Source organism: Cebidichthys violaceus, unplaced genomic scaffold (genome assembly GCF_023349555.1).
Source record: "Cebidichthys violaceus isolate CVI_PGR_0920_01 unplaced genomic scaffold, fCebVio1.0.p SCAF_40, whole genome shotgun sequence".
In the NCBI taxonomy this organism is placed as follows: domain Eukaryota; kingdom Metazoa; phylum Chordata; class Actinopteri; order Perciformes; family Stichaeidae; genus Cebidichthys; species Cebidichthys violaceus.
The window spans coordinates 240,567-255,349 of record NW_027176595.1 but is presented as its reverse complement, the minus strand read 5'-3'; the positions used below and the strand labels follow the sequence as shown (position 1 = coordinate 255,349).

At 35.8% G+C, this 14,783-nt stretch overlaps 1 protein-coding gene across 2 annotated transcripts; it reads right to left on the bottom strand.

Annotated features, from left to right (window-relative positions):
• Positions 1-57: 57 nt before the first annotated feature.
• cabp5b (calcium binding protein 5b) lies at positions 58-6,393 on the bottom strand. 2 transcript variants are annotated; one of them, XM_068727892.1, is made up of 6 exons: positions 6,314-6,393; positions 4,804-4,834; positions 4,539-4,682; positions 3,603-3,712; positions 3,281-3,428; positions 58-2,784 (listed from the first exon to the last, which is right to left on the bottom strand). In XM_068727892.1, exons 1-6 carry the CDS (start codon positions 6,362-6,364, stop codon positions 2,756-2,758), a joined length of 513 nt encoding a protein of 170 aa, XP_068583993.1. In that variant the 5' UTR covers positions 6,365-6,393; the 3' UTR covers positions 58-2,755. The 2 variants fall into 2 exon arrangements, with proteins under 2 accessions (XP_068583993.1, XP_068583992.1); XM_068727891.1 differs by lacking the exon at positions 58-2,784 and having other exon boundaries at positions 3,240-3,428.
• Between the last annotated feature and the right edge of the window lie 8,390 nt (positions 6,394-14,783).

The window sequence follows — 14,783 nt, the reverse complement described above, 5'->3', positions numbered from 1 at the left end:
ACACACACACATGTTTTTCATGGACAGTCTTGACATTAGGCTACAGCCTCGCACATTTATTTCAAAGACAAATATAGCTATTGTCACACTCAACAATTCCCATGCTGGCCTTTTGCCATGCAACAGTATTAGCAACCTTACAGGGATTATTTTCAGAGAGAGTTGCCAAATGAACAAAGTGGTCGGGAAACAGATCTGTTGTTATTATTATCAGTGGCTGTATGCCATTCAGAAATATCAGTCATACTTGTTCAAATGTGAATTAGTAGTTTTCGATTCGGATTTAGTTAAGCTGTATTGTATGGTCTAAACTACTACAGTAAAATATACAGCCCATGAGGGACCAGATCAGTGCTCTAGTAATCATTTGTACTCACACTACTCACAAGATTCACATTGATTGAAAGACACACATGCCCTTATTTAGTTTGTGACATTGCTGTCCACACCGCAGACTGACCAAACTGTTTTCAAATTTTGTGAAATTTTGGCTTGGCAGTAGTGCTAGACGTAATCATTAGGGATAATCAAAACAAACTGGAACGTTTTCTACACTGAAAATCCATCCAGTATGTTGCTTGATATCTTGTTAAAGTGTTTCAGTTCTACTCTGCCGTTTGTCTTCAACAGTCTCACAGTATAGATGGACAGACCGACTGAACATGCAGTTTTTAAGAGTTTATTTTCTCTTTTTCAGAACTTTATCATTAAGATACATGTTCTTACTAACACAGGCTCTTCAGAAAAAAGCATCTGTGAATTTGTGTTTGTGAAGGTAATGCATGTGAGGATGTTTGTTGGCAAATTACTGCATCAAATTTCACATACATGTAGAATTTAGAAATAAAAAAGGATGAATCACAAACATCCAAGAAACACCTTGCATTTCTGTTTTAAAAAATAGATTCAAAACTTTAATGCTGCGAATTTAGACAGCATCATTCCAGAAAACACATTTGTGAATACCATGCAGTGGTGGAAGAAGCACTGAGATCTTTGACTTAAGTAAAAGTAACAATAAACAGTGTGAAGATACTCTGTTACAAGTAAAAGTCAAATACAAAATCTTACTTAAGTAAAAGTACATGGCATTAAAATATACTGACATATACAGAACCCCCACTGACTCTGTCATCCTCAGGTCAATTTCCTACCGGTACACTCCCCTGCACATCCCTTCTATATTTCTATATTTAAATACACTTGACACTTTTACATTACACTTACACTACACTTGTTTAAAGTACTGTTATCTGTTTGTCTGTGCACTGTATTTTACATTTTATTGTACATTTTAATATGTTTCTATTTGTTGCACTGTGTTGATTGTTTACAAATGTACAAGTATTAATGAAACATCAAAATGTATTGGTTAATACATATTTTGTATTATGAATCTGATTCTGAAAAGTAACTAGTGACATATGTTGTCAAATAAATAAAGTGGAGTAAAAACTACAATATTTGCTTCCAAACTGCAGTGGAAATACGAGTAAAGTATAAGTACCTACAAATTGTACTTAAGTACAGTACTTGAGTAAATGTACCTAGTCACATTCCACCACTCATATGTTAAAGAAACTTCAAGCAGATGGTTGGTTGCTTTTACACCCTAGTGAGACAGAAGCATGAGAGGTCAAGAGGTGGCAGTAGAGGACACTTAGCACTGCTGAGATCATGCTCTCCAGGTTTTACTGGATTTTATGCCAGGGTCAAGGCTGCAGTCACACTAAAGGCATAGTCAAACATTCATTTCGGGAGGTCAATGCTGAACATTCTCAGCTGATTGATAATGTCCTTTGGATCAGATTCAATTCACTGCAGACACTCCCTACAGCAAGCAGAGAGCAGCCGAGTTGTAATTGTGACTGAGACATGGACCTGTCAACTAATTTTATGCGTGTCATCTTTGAATAGCAAATACATTTTTTTACCAATTGGTTTTACTATAGTTCTCCAAGGCCAGTCCATAGTGCAGCATCTCCACAACACAGTGACAATTGTTGAAACTGTTGATTTAACACACAGATTTGTTGAGACTCTCAGTACTTCAGCTTCCTACTTAGCTGGACATCGCAGACCTCTAATTTTGTATATTTATCTGTTCTTCCTTATTGAACAGTTGACAATGATGTGTATACTACTGCTCTGTAGGACAGGTCTGGGGACCTGATGACAACAAACTTTTTAAATTTGCTGAACTGAAATACTCAACAACTTAAAGAACCAGTGTGTTGATTTATTGGTATCTAGCAGTGAGGTTGCGGATTGCAACCAACTGAATACGCCTCCGCTAGTTTTTGGTTTGTCCGTTCTGGGCTACTGTAGGAAAATGGCACTGCAACACGGCAGATTCCGTGAAAAGGGCCGGCTCCCTGTGTAGATATGAAGGGCTCATTCTGAGCTAACAAAAACAAACGATCCTTAGTTTAAGGTTATTATACACTAAAGAAAACATAGTTATGAATATAATGTTCTATTTCTGCTAATTGATCCCCTGAAATCCTTCACACTGGACCTTTAAGAGTGTGGCTATCTAGATCTACCATTCAATTTGTTTACCAATTTTATATGCATTAATTTGAACAAAAAGATCAAAACGTCTTTGCTAAGTTGAAATTAATGAGCTCCACGTGATTGTGTATGAGGCAGATGCCACTGAAATAACAGGAAAAAAATTGCAAAATTATTCATCAGCATAATTAGATAAAAAGGCATCCTCTCCATTTACAGTCAACCACTAATTCTGTTGTCCTCATTTCTGCGACATCATCTTCACAAACTCTGTAAAGAGAATAGACAAGATATTGAATAGCTAAATTATTTAGTAGCTTTACAGCAAACTGAGAACAACTAGTACAACTCCTCATACGTACTACTTTCAGCTCTGGCAATGAATGTAAATTATCCGTGAAGTAAATACCTGGCAAATGACAAATCTCTGAGAGAAAAACTAAATTGATTATTGTATGTTGAACAACAATCAAAGTTATTTCAACAGTAAAGATGCCTTTAGGTGTGCCAGTGAACCACACACCAATGAGCTAACTAATACCAGAGCCTTTCTACTTTCTCTTAAATATCTTTTGATGAACTTATTTAACACTTTCAATTGTAGCCACTTACAATGACCAAATATTATTGATTCATTTGTGTTATTTCAACTCCTGTGTTACACAGAGCCACTCAGCTAACTCAACATTTAGAAAGCAGAGGATAACGCAAGGCTATAAAACAGTCTAAATCTGTTCGTGTGTGCATGTGTGTGCTCGTATCTCACCCTCGAAGTCAACGGTTCCATCTCCGTTGTTATCAACTTCCCTGACAACTGCATCAATTTCAACTTTGCTAGTTTGTTCTCCTAGTAACTTTGTCATGGCAAGTTTCAGCTCCTCAGATGTGATAGCACCGTCACCATCTAAATCAAACTGAAGGCGAGGGGAAGAAGAAAACAAAACATTGCAAAGCTTTTGGCCATTTCAGACTCATATTGCAATCATAACATACAGTTGGACCAGATTTCACCTTTTACAGTATGTTCATTTAATATCCACCATGAGGTGCCAAAGACCAAAAAGAGAGAATAGGTATACTGAGCTCACCTCTCGGAATGCTTCTTTAAGTTCCTTCAACCCAATCATCCCTGCAGTTTCAGCCAGGAGCTTGGGGGTCATTAGTTCCACAAAATCGTCGAAGTCCACCCGTCCCCCCACTGTAATAGGACAAATTATGTAACTAATATAACTATAAGCAGGCAGTAGTTGGAGAACACAACTGAAGCAAAGTTTGAGTGCTATAACACCATTGTAAATTCCACAAAAGATTACATGCTTTTAGCTTGCTATAACCATTCATACAATACATTTCACTCTGCTGCACCGTGGGAAACTATTTTGACCATATATGCAAGCACACTTATGCCACTTCCTTTAGCCATTTATCTTCTTGGTTTTAAATGTCTGACTTCATTCAAAGCTCAGTGGAGTGGAATACTCCATAAATGTGCATAGGATGGTTCGCATTCAACTGTCAAATGTGATAAATAACCAAGATGATATTGGTGCTCTGCTGTAAAATGAATGTGACCCACTGACAAATGATGAGCCAGAAGACAAAATATACATGTGATTATTCCAACCGGAAAGTGGCCGGCTAATATTGAAAAAGAACATGTAAATATGCTCTGTGTCTCAGGAGACCATTGTTAAGAAGAGCGTGAAAGACACATTTTCTGAAACAAAAAACAAACAAATCCGTCTTGGAGATGTTTTTTGTTATATTTTGATATTTACATTCCGATAAAAGAAGTACATGTTTGAAAACCCACAGTATTATCAGAGAGGTAATGAATTACCTTTTTAAAATTCTCCATAACCTGCAAAAAATTGCAACCAAATATAAATCTGTCATATAAATGAATAAAAGTAAGCATGCCATATTTAAAATGATGGATTGTTTTTTGTTTATCAGTTCATCCGCCCAACATGGTCAGCAGTAATAAAGCATTAATGGAGCATAAGTTAGAGGACATTACTCACAATTCATGTTGATGTTCTGACTCAGTTCTATGAGCTCCATTTCAGTCGGCATGTAACCCATGGTCCTCATCAGGTTCCCCAAGTCCTTGCAGGATATGAAACCATCCTTATCTTTATCAAACTCTAAAAAAGCTTCACGTAACTCTAAAGAGCATAAAGAAAGAAAAATGAGATGGCGTGTGACAACATTTTTTAAAAGGGTGAACGATATTATACAGCAATTTAACAAGTATATCTGAAAGCATAAAAGCCAGTCAGACGTTACCTTCAATCTCATCGTTTGTAAGAGCTCTTGTCTGCAAAACAATGAAGAAATGGATAAATACGGAATGGTTTTAGTATGTGTTACAGTAGTTTACGACAAAACAATTTTTATATCCACAACTATCTACACTGTGTCAAAGCAATGACCTCCTATAAGCTCGATACATAACTATAAAGATGTGTGACGCACTTAATTGTACCTTTGTTTAATATGACACATGGTTTCCCAAAGTTTCTTAATAACATCATAATATGTACCAGCACCATCCACATTATGTTTCCTGATGAACATTTATTATTTACATTGCATTAAGTAGTTATAGTATTTTGCATAGGTTTTACAGTTTTGTGCCTGTTATATTGTTGTGCACATGAATTTACAGTATATCATTTTAGTATATCATAATTTAGAACTAATTTTTAAACATGTATTCATTTCTGAAACATATTGGTTTGGATTTACATTTCTAATGCATTTGGAATCTAGGAAACATTATATTTTGATATTGCAACATTATTCAAATTAAAGAACAATTCTGAATATCTGAGTGAATTAAGATTTTGTATCTGCTTTTAACTACACAGGATCCTGGACTATTATATATATATATATATATATATACACACCATTATATATATGAATCAGCTTGCTGTTTCTGATCTTACACATTAATGTGCTGTATTGTTAACAATTTTCAGAACACTTGCCTTGTATATAGATGTTTTATTTCTTATTTCATTGTTGGTCATAGGTTTTTTTGTACATATATTTATAAAAAATGAATACTTACACCTTATTTTCACTACTTGTGCAAATAATGGTCCTGTGTATTCTTTTTAATCTTTATCTGTTCAGCTTTGTTCTCATTGTCCCCAGCTGGTATTTCTATTTCTGTGTAAGTACATTGGCAGTCACATTCCTTGTACGTGCATGCATGATTGGCAAATAAAGCTGATTCTGATCTCTGCACACTTTTGTGAATACAGGTTGACAGGTTAACATCTGTATGTCATGCTAAATCCTTGCTTAAAACATTTTTTTTGTATCTTATAGTGTCTTATTTGAATGATCCCAGTTCAAATAAGATTCTTTTTTAATTACTGATAAAAAAAAAAATGCAACAGAGAGCATCCTGTGTAAAAATGTTTTCCTTTTCATATCAAATATTATGTTTTGAGTGTCAACGCATTTGCCTAATGCAAAAAAGTTTATTGTCCCACCTCTACTCCATAATGAGACAATTCTTTTAATTAAGCTTCTTTTGCCATTAATCTAAAATAACACCATATAAGGATGACCACAATAACAAAATAATATTTGTTTCATAATTGATCAACAGATGATAGTAGGATTTATGTTCCTGGCAAACCACAGACAAAAATAATCATGATATGAATTATGTGATTTGAATTATATAAACATAATTCATTTCAGATTAAAAAAACTCTTAAGCTAAACACATGTTAATCGCAAAAAACAACTGTAAAACCATAAAATCATTTTGACTTACGGGTCTCTTCGTTCCACCCCTGAGAAAGATGCAGGCTTGTTTAATACTCATGATGATGGCCGTAGTCGAGATCCTGGCTACTTGTGTTTGTAAATTTCTTTTTAAAAAGATTATATGTCACTATATCATTCAGCTTCTTTTTTTTTCTGTGCGAGCCTGTGTCCGTGTGTGAACCGTGATCAGCAGTGAACTGCGTATGCCAGAGAGGAGTGATGAGGTCCCATATGGATTATCTCTGCTGCTTTGGTCTAGAAAAGAAAGATAAGCTTACTGCGGTTCATATACACAATTTCATATAGACAGTACATTACTGGTGTTTTCATTTACTCTAATTTCATGAAGATTAAATGCATCTAAATGTCATAAACAAGAACTTTTGTAATTTAATACTAACTTATAATAAAAATATCTATCTCAGTTCATTTTAGGATTTCAATTCATACTTATTTGGAAAAGGAAACCAATGGCGACTACATTGCGTTTGCTTATTGTTTGCAGTCTGTTGACTCCTTCCATTCTTTCGTGTGGTGCACGTTGAGTAAATGACTGTCTGGATAAAGCTTTCTATCCATTACCACTAAATGAAACAAAACAGAATACAACAGATGGGAGAGTGAAGAGGGAAAGAAATCTAGAATTAATAGGATTGTGAACCACATGCCTATAAATGCAATTGCTATTATTGCATGTTGTTTATTAATCTCAGCATGCAAGTTATCTGATTATTAACAAATGACAAATGAATTCACTGTATTTTCATATGAGAATAGACATCATCAGCCTCTTGTATAACCATATAGGCATTGGTAAAATGAAAGCTTCTTTGCAATTTGAGAAGATATTCTCAATCTACACGCAATGATCACATTTGAAGCTGAATTGTTTGTTGCATTGCATGAGAAGCCCATGATTAAAATAAATGAGCAGACAAGCAATTTGATCACACAACACGACAACAAGTATGTCTGTATGTACAAGCAGGATCAGTATTATCTGACATCACGAGCAGGACACAGACAGACTGATTTCACTCAGTGTTATATCATCCTTGAAATACTCAAAGTGTTGAATAGGCTTTGTCCATTTATAGAAACTATGTCACATGTAACACAGTAGCACGATGGCATTTTAGAAATGTTTAATTTCTGTTGAGGTGTTGGTTATAGTATACTTATTGATTATACACGTAATTTAGTAAGATCAAATGGGTGCTGTTGGATTGATTAAGGTATTTAAGTGTTTACAGTGTTTCTGTAGATTTTGTCCTCCACCTGTCTCCTTCCTGTTATAAATTATTTTTCAGACGAGATGTTGCGGTTTGTAACTTCCTCTTTTCTATGGTTTCCACCAACATGTGCTCTTCTACAACAGCATAGGCTGCTGGTTAATAATAACCCCCCATCTGTTATTTTGTAAGGCAGGTGTGATGTATTTTATATTACGTTATACTATATTTAAACTACAGTAAAATAAGAAATTGTAATAGCTAAATAATGATTAAAAGGACACAAACTAAACACATAATGAAGACATTGTTAAAGCTGCTATGCAGGATTTCCTAAAAAACAATGTATAGACTCTTAAAAAAGTAATCCCTCTTAATCATCGCTGATGACCCACTAGAGATGTGTGGCAGTGTCTGTATCAACCAGCCCAGTATCATGGCAATACGGGATATCCATACAATATCAACAAAGACGACTGCTGGCTGGAGTGGAGGTGGATGGGTCCAACAAACAGGACTTTCAACAAGAAGACCTCTCAATGGTGTAGGCAGAAATTACAGGTTGGTTTGGTAGAGAAAACCAGGTGGGTCTAGCCTGTCCTAACCCAATCATAGGCTACTTAATAAGTTCTGAAACACATATGTTAACCAAAATAGGTTATTACAACTGTACTTGCCTGAATGCACCTCAGTTGAAACATACAAATCCAATCTAAACGATAATATGTTAGTTATCAAATTAGCCATTTCACATGCTAAGATCATTTCATGAATCTTGATGTCACTGTATAAAAAGACTTGTTGTGACCTCTAAGATAATCACAGCCTCATGAAACTGTACAACCACAGACTAGAGACCTTGGGCATTCAGAGGATGTATGGCTTTCTATATATATATTGACAACAAGGGGGTTTCTGTGCAGTTTCCAGAACGGAGGCCATCCAATTGGCAAACAATTAATTTTTTCAGAAATCTCCAAATTTCATATTGTGCTTGAGAGCCACCGTGACGAGTTGGTTGACCAGCTGTACAAAATCCTACAGTGCTTATTCTTACCACACTTATCTCACATGATGGATGTCTTTATAATGTGACAATAAAGCTACAGCAAACACTTTGGGAAAAACACTACTTTTTTGGATAAAAAAAATATTTATAAACAGAGATATGAATGTAGAAATCATATTACTAAATAGGCATGTTATGTATATTCCATAAATGAGCTTCATTAAAAAACAACTCCAGGCAGGAACTGAACAATAAACAGCATTTGTGTAGTTAATGGTTTTGCAAATTGTCTAACCTGAGATTTTTAGTCTTTTTATGTGTTTTAGTTAGGAGTTTGGAGTGAAGTTGAATAATAATATGCACAGAATACTGGAAAAAATGTGGCTTGAGACTCTCAACCTCAAACTTTGCAGTGTAAAGCAGTAAAAAGATGTTCAAACTGTCTTTTAACTGTCCACTCACTTGACTGTCCAAGTTAACCTTTTTTATTTGTGATATGAAAGAGCACTTTCATATACATTATTGGACACATGCCAGCAGCTGTTTTTTTTTGCATATCTCAGGTTTCAGTTTCTAAGAAGTTTTCTTCTTCTGGAGGCTCCACATTTCTCTGTGTGTTTGTGGCTTCAAATGGTGGAAATTTGAATACTGAAACCTTAAAAAGTCTAAAAACCAGCTGCAGCAAATTCAAATATTAATTTAGATCGTCTTGCTTTCACTTCACTGCACATTTAAGAACAATAGCATCCAAATCCTCCACTCATCAAATTTATCTCAAAATACATGCATAAATAAAAAGAATTTGAGCGAAATTGCATTATTTGAACTGATTTATTAAACAGGACTTTGAATGAGTTATGAAATGAACATTTCATTTTCACTATTCAAATATAGATTTTAGTTAGGATTTCATTTGTAATACATATTTAATAGGGAATCAAGGCTTTGACAAGACTATTTGCAACAATAATTTAAAAGCACGTTGAAAAAAAGCTCCAGATGTTAATTACAAAACAGCATTTTCTGGTAAACAAAGACGTTGATTGCAGACTTCAAGCTGAACCACAGTAGCTCATCTGAAGATACTGAGGTGTAGACACACCTTTATATGCCTTTTGTATGGTTCTATGCAAACTCAGTATTTTTCCTTGTGACACAGTTATAAAAACATTCCATGAGACAGTCAGTGAAGGCATCAGAAGCTCATATCTTTTCAGTTTCAACATAAACCATGTTGTCTGTAGCTCTGCTGCTGCTGTTGGCAGCTGGATGTGAGTTTCTCTTGATTTATCAAAGTCAGTTGTTTTTCTTTTACAGTATAACTTGATGATTTGTTACAAAAAATCTTCTTTTTTAACAGGTGTGAAGTGTGAACAGTTGACACAGCCAGCCTCTGTGACTGTGCAGCCAGGTCAACGTCTGACCATCACCTGTCAGGTCTCTTATTCTCTTAGCAGCTACTTCACAGCTTGGATCAGACAGCCTGCAGGGAAAGGACTGGAATGGATTGGAATGAAATACACTGGAGGTTCATACTACAAAGATTCACTGAAGAACAAGTTCAGTATTGACTTAGACACTTCCAGCAAAACAGTGACTCTAACTGGACAGAATGTGCAGCCTGAAGACACTGCTGTGTATTACTGTGCCAGAAGAGACACAATAACACAAACCATCAGTAGACCTGAACAAAAACCTCTCAGTGTCTGAACACTTGTAACATGAAGCCACCAGAGGAGGAGCCCTCACACCACTAATGATTCACATCAGTTTAAATACCTGGATGTTACAATCACTGATACATCATTTTATGTATATCCATAATGAAAACCAGAGTACACTTTTGTAAATTGCTAAACATTAATGTTTACAAGCAACAAAATCAGTTCAGCTTATTTGTCTTAGGTAGAAGCTATCAAGCCAAAAGACAATTGAAAAGTGTTGGATGTCAAAGTTTCCCCCCTGACACTAAATTATGATCTCTGATCATAAATGTAATACCTTTGATGCACCCTCCATGTAAAATTCAGAATAAATTACAAGATCCTCTTAATAAGAACAACAGCTACAGCAGAGACACTTCTGTTACACCCAGTAACATTTCTGATCTTCCTCTTGACCACTCCGATCCTCAAATCTCTGGCTTTATCAATCCCCCGCTCCGACTGCAAAACAAAAGGTGATCACGGCTTTGCTGTTTTAGCCCCAACCTTCTGGAATCATCTTCCCCAAACTATCAAAACTGCTGAGTCTTTGAACAGTTTTAAGAGGCTTCTAAAACACAACTTTATAAGCAAGCCTTTTTAAAGATCTCTTTCCTATTTTTTTCCTTCCAGTTTGGTTTGTCTGTCGTTGATCCGTGTTTAAAATTGCAATCTATTTTTGCCTAATTCTTTCATTTTTTTATTTGAAACCGTGTATCTAAAAAAATGCTATACAAATAAAGCTTTACTTACTGATTTACTTAGATCAGGTTAACATGGTAAACAAATAAAAATATACAAACATGGTTAGTTAAGAGAAAGCCATATTATGAAAGAAGTTTTGAGGAGAGATTGAACAGAAGACAATGATCAGTCAAAAAGGAGGAGTCAATGCAAAGTTCATTTATCTTCCAGCTCTACTTATGTGACTGCAGAGAGGAGGACAGAGGACAGTGGACACACAGTGTAACATGATGGACTATAGGACAGGACTGCTGCTCTTAACTATCTGCTGGGCAGGTGAAAATATCTACATGTATTGAGTTAAATCTTTCTTTAAAAAGTTACCAACTTACAATAAGTGACTATTTTTTGGTTTGTCTTGACAGGTGTTGATGGTCAGACTCTGACAGAATCTGAACCAGTGGTTAAAAGGCCTGGAGAATCACACAGACTGACTTGTACAACATCTGGCTTCACTCTTAGTAGCTACTGGATGAACTGGGTCAGACAGGCTCCTGGAAAAGGACTGGAGTGGGTTGCCGCTGCTGATACTGGTAGCAGCAAATACTACTCTCAGTCAGTTCAAGGCCGGTTTACCATCTCCAGAGACAACAGCAGACAGCAGGTGTATCTGCAGATGAACAGTCTGAAGACTGAAGATTCTGCTGTTTATTATTGTGCTAGAGACCCACAGTGACTGGAGCTGGTTGAGCAGCTGTACAAAATCCTACAGCGCTCATTCTTTCCACAATTATCACACATGATTAATATCCTCACTTGGCATACAAGCAAATATAGTTACAGCAACGACTTTGTGAGAACCACTAATGTTTGTACAGAAAAAAACTCTAAATAGAGATAATAATGGAGAAATAATACTTCTAAATAGTTAGTCTTACTTATACCATAACAGATCTATATTAAAACGAATCCCCATAGAATGCAGGAACTGAACAATAAACAGCATCTGTGTAGTTAAATGGTTTTACTAATGTTCTAACCTGACATTAACAAGCCTTCTTTACTTTAATAAAGGAGTTAAGATAACAATATGCACAGAGTACTGTAAAGACTGTGGATTGAGAGAATAAATGGATGTTCAAACTGTTTTTGAACTGTACACTCGCTTAACTGTCCAAGTTGTCTACGGTTTCGTTTACTCTTCTTCATTGTGATATAAAAGGTCACTTCCAGAAACATAATTTGACACATGAGCAGACAATTTCCTGTTCACCACAGCAATGAATATTTTGCATATGATCACACAGTTTCAGTTCCTAAGCAATACATTTTCCTCTAGAGGCTCCCAGTTTTTCATTTGCTAACACACTCAAATGACACATAAAGCACAATAATAAAGATTGACACTCAGAGAGCAAAACCTCACCTCAAGTCTCCAAAACTCAAACTCAACACATTTTATGCTTTGCACTCAATTTGGACCAATTGACTAATATATGTGCCACCTGACCAAATATATTTGCATCAGTATGCATTACAACACACTCTAGTGTGTTGTGTTTGGTCAATATATTTATGCACTTCACTCAAACAAAATTGCTTAGTAAAATTAAAACCCAGACGATATCATTAGAAAGATAAAAATGTTAAAAGTGTTTTAGATTTAGCATAGCACTGTGTAACTGTTTTAAATGGAATCATATCATATGTGTGTGCCATACGGGACAAAATAGTTTTTTTAATTATTGTATAGGCTTGTGTGAAGTGCTTTATTTAGCAAAAGATCAGATGTACACCGCCACTTGTGTGTTTGGTTGAGGGAATTGTGTGAAGTGCTTTGACAAAATGACTTGTTTTTAAAATTGTGCTTAAACAATCGTAAAAAGCTTTTTACTCTGTAAACTGTAATAAGGATGATTAAAATAGTAATGATAATCACAACAGGTTCCTTTAGCTGCAGTATGATCCACACATACGTTTGATCCTATGCAAACTAAGTATCTTCCTTGTGACGCAGTTTCAGTATAAAGACATCACATGAGACTCTCAGTGGAGGTTAAAGAACTTGAGAAGTTCATATCTCTTCAGTTTCAACACAAACCATGTTGTCTGTAGCTCTGCTGCTGCTGCTGTTGACAGCTGGATGTGAGTCTCGATTGATTTGTCAAAGTCAGTCATTCTTCTTGTATAACTTGATGATGTTACAACAAATCTTCTTTTTTTTTACAGGCTTAAAGTGTGAACAGTTGACACAGCCAGCCTCTGTGACTGTGCAGCCAGGTCAACGTCTGACCATCACCTGTCAGGTCTCTTATTCTCTTAGCAGCTACAACACAGCTTGGATCAGACAGCCTGCAGGGAAAGGACTGGAATGGATTGGATACAGCTGTGCTGGATGCACAGCATACTACAAAGATTCACTGAAGAACAAGTTCAGTATCAGTTTAGACTCTTCCAGCAAAACAGTGACTCTAACTGGACAGAATGTGCAGCCTGAAGACACTGCTGTGTATTACTGTGCCAGAGAGCCACAATAACACAAACCATCAGTAGACCTGAACAAAAACCTCTCAGTGTCTGAACACTTGTAACATGAAGCCACCAGAGGAGGAGCCCTCACACCACTAATGATTTCAACACCAGATCACTGTCACAGTAAAGAGAAAATATGTTTGAGCAACAAAAAAGTAAAAGGAATAAAACATGTATTATAAAATACAATAATATTTATAATATTTAATATACAGTGGAGACATTTTCCTAAAAGTGTCTTCTGTGTGTGACTCACAATATTTATGTGTGTTAATGATAACATTACTTGATTTAAAAACTGCATTTTCAAAAGTTAATCATCAAACAAGAAATGAAAAACAATTAATAAATGTATTTGTACTCACTGAAAAACATCAATGGTATCTGTGGTATCAATGCACTGAAGTAATTAAATGTTTAATAAAGTTTAATTAATAATCTCAACAAATTATGAAAGGTATGACTCGTGAACACTTTGTGAAAAAATCAACAGTATAACATAAAGAGTAACATTTGTTAATATTTGATTTGTTAATTATTAAAATATAAATACAATTCTCACTTTAGAGATATTATAAAACTGATTGTCCTGTTTTCATGTGATGCAGACTGTGCTAAATAATGAAGGACAACAAACTGTCATTTTGTGTTTGTCATCCTGTTGCACAAAATTTACTGAAAGATGCTAAAAGGACTCAGTAAACATTCATTCTTCAGATTCACCAAACTGTTACTGATTCAAGTCAAATCCAGTTCCTCACTGTGAGGAGGAGTCAATGCAAAACTCAGATGTCTTCCAGCTCTACTTATGTGACTGCAGAGAGGAGGACAGAGGACAGTGGACACACAGTGTAACATGATGGACTATAGGACAGGACTGCTGCTCTTCACTATCTGCTGGGCAGGTGAAGATAGTCACTGATCTTTGTCTTTGATGGCTTTTCTTTGTGTCACCACCTTATTTCACATTTTCTATTCTCTTGACAGGTGTTGATGGTCAGACTCTGACAGAATCTGAACCAGTGGTTAAAAGGCCTGGAGAATCACACAGATTGACTTGTACAACATCTGGATTCACATTCAGCAGCTACTATATGGGCTGGTTCAGACAGGCTCCTGGAAAAGGACTGGAGTGGATTGCTTATATCGGCACATCTAGTTCTCCTATCTATTACTCCCAGTCAGTCCAGAGTAGATTCACCGTCTCCAGAGATGCAGTAAACTCTATCTGCAGATGAACAGTCTGAAGACCGAGGACACAGCAATGTATTACTGTGCCAGAGACCCACAATAACACAAACCATCAGTAGACCTGAA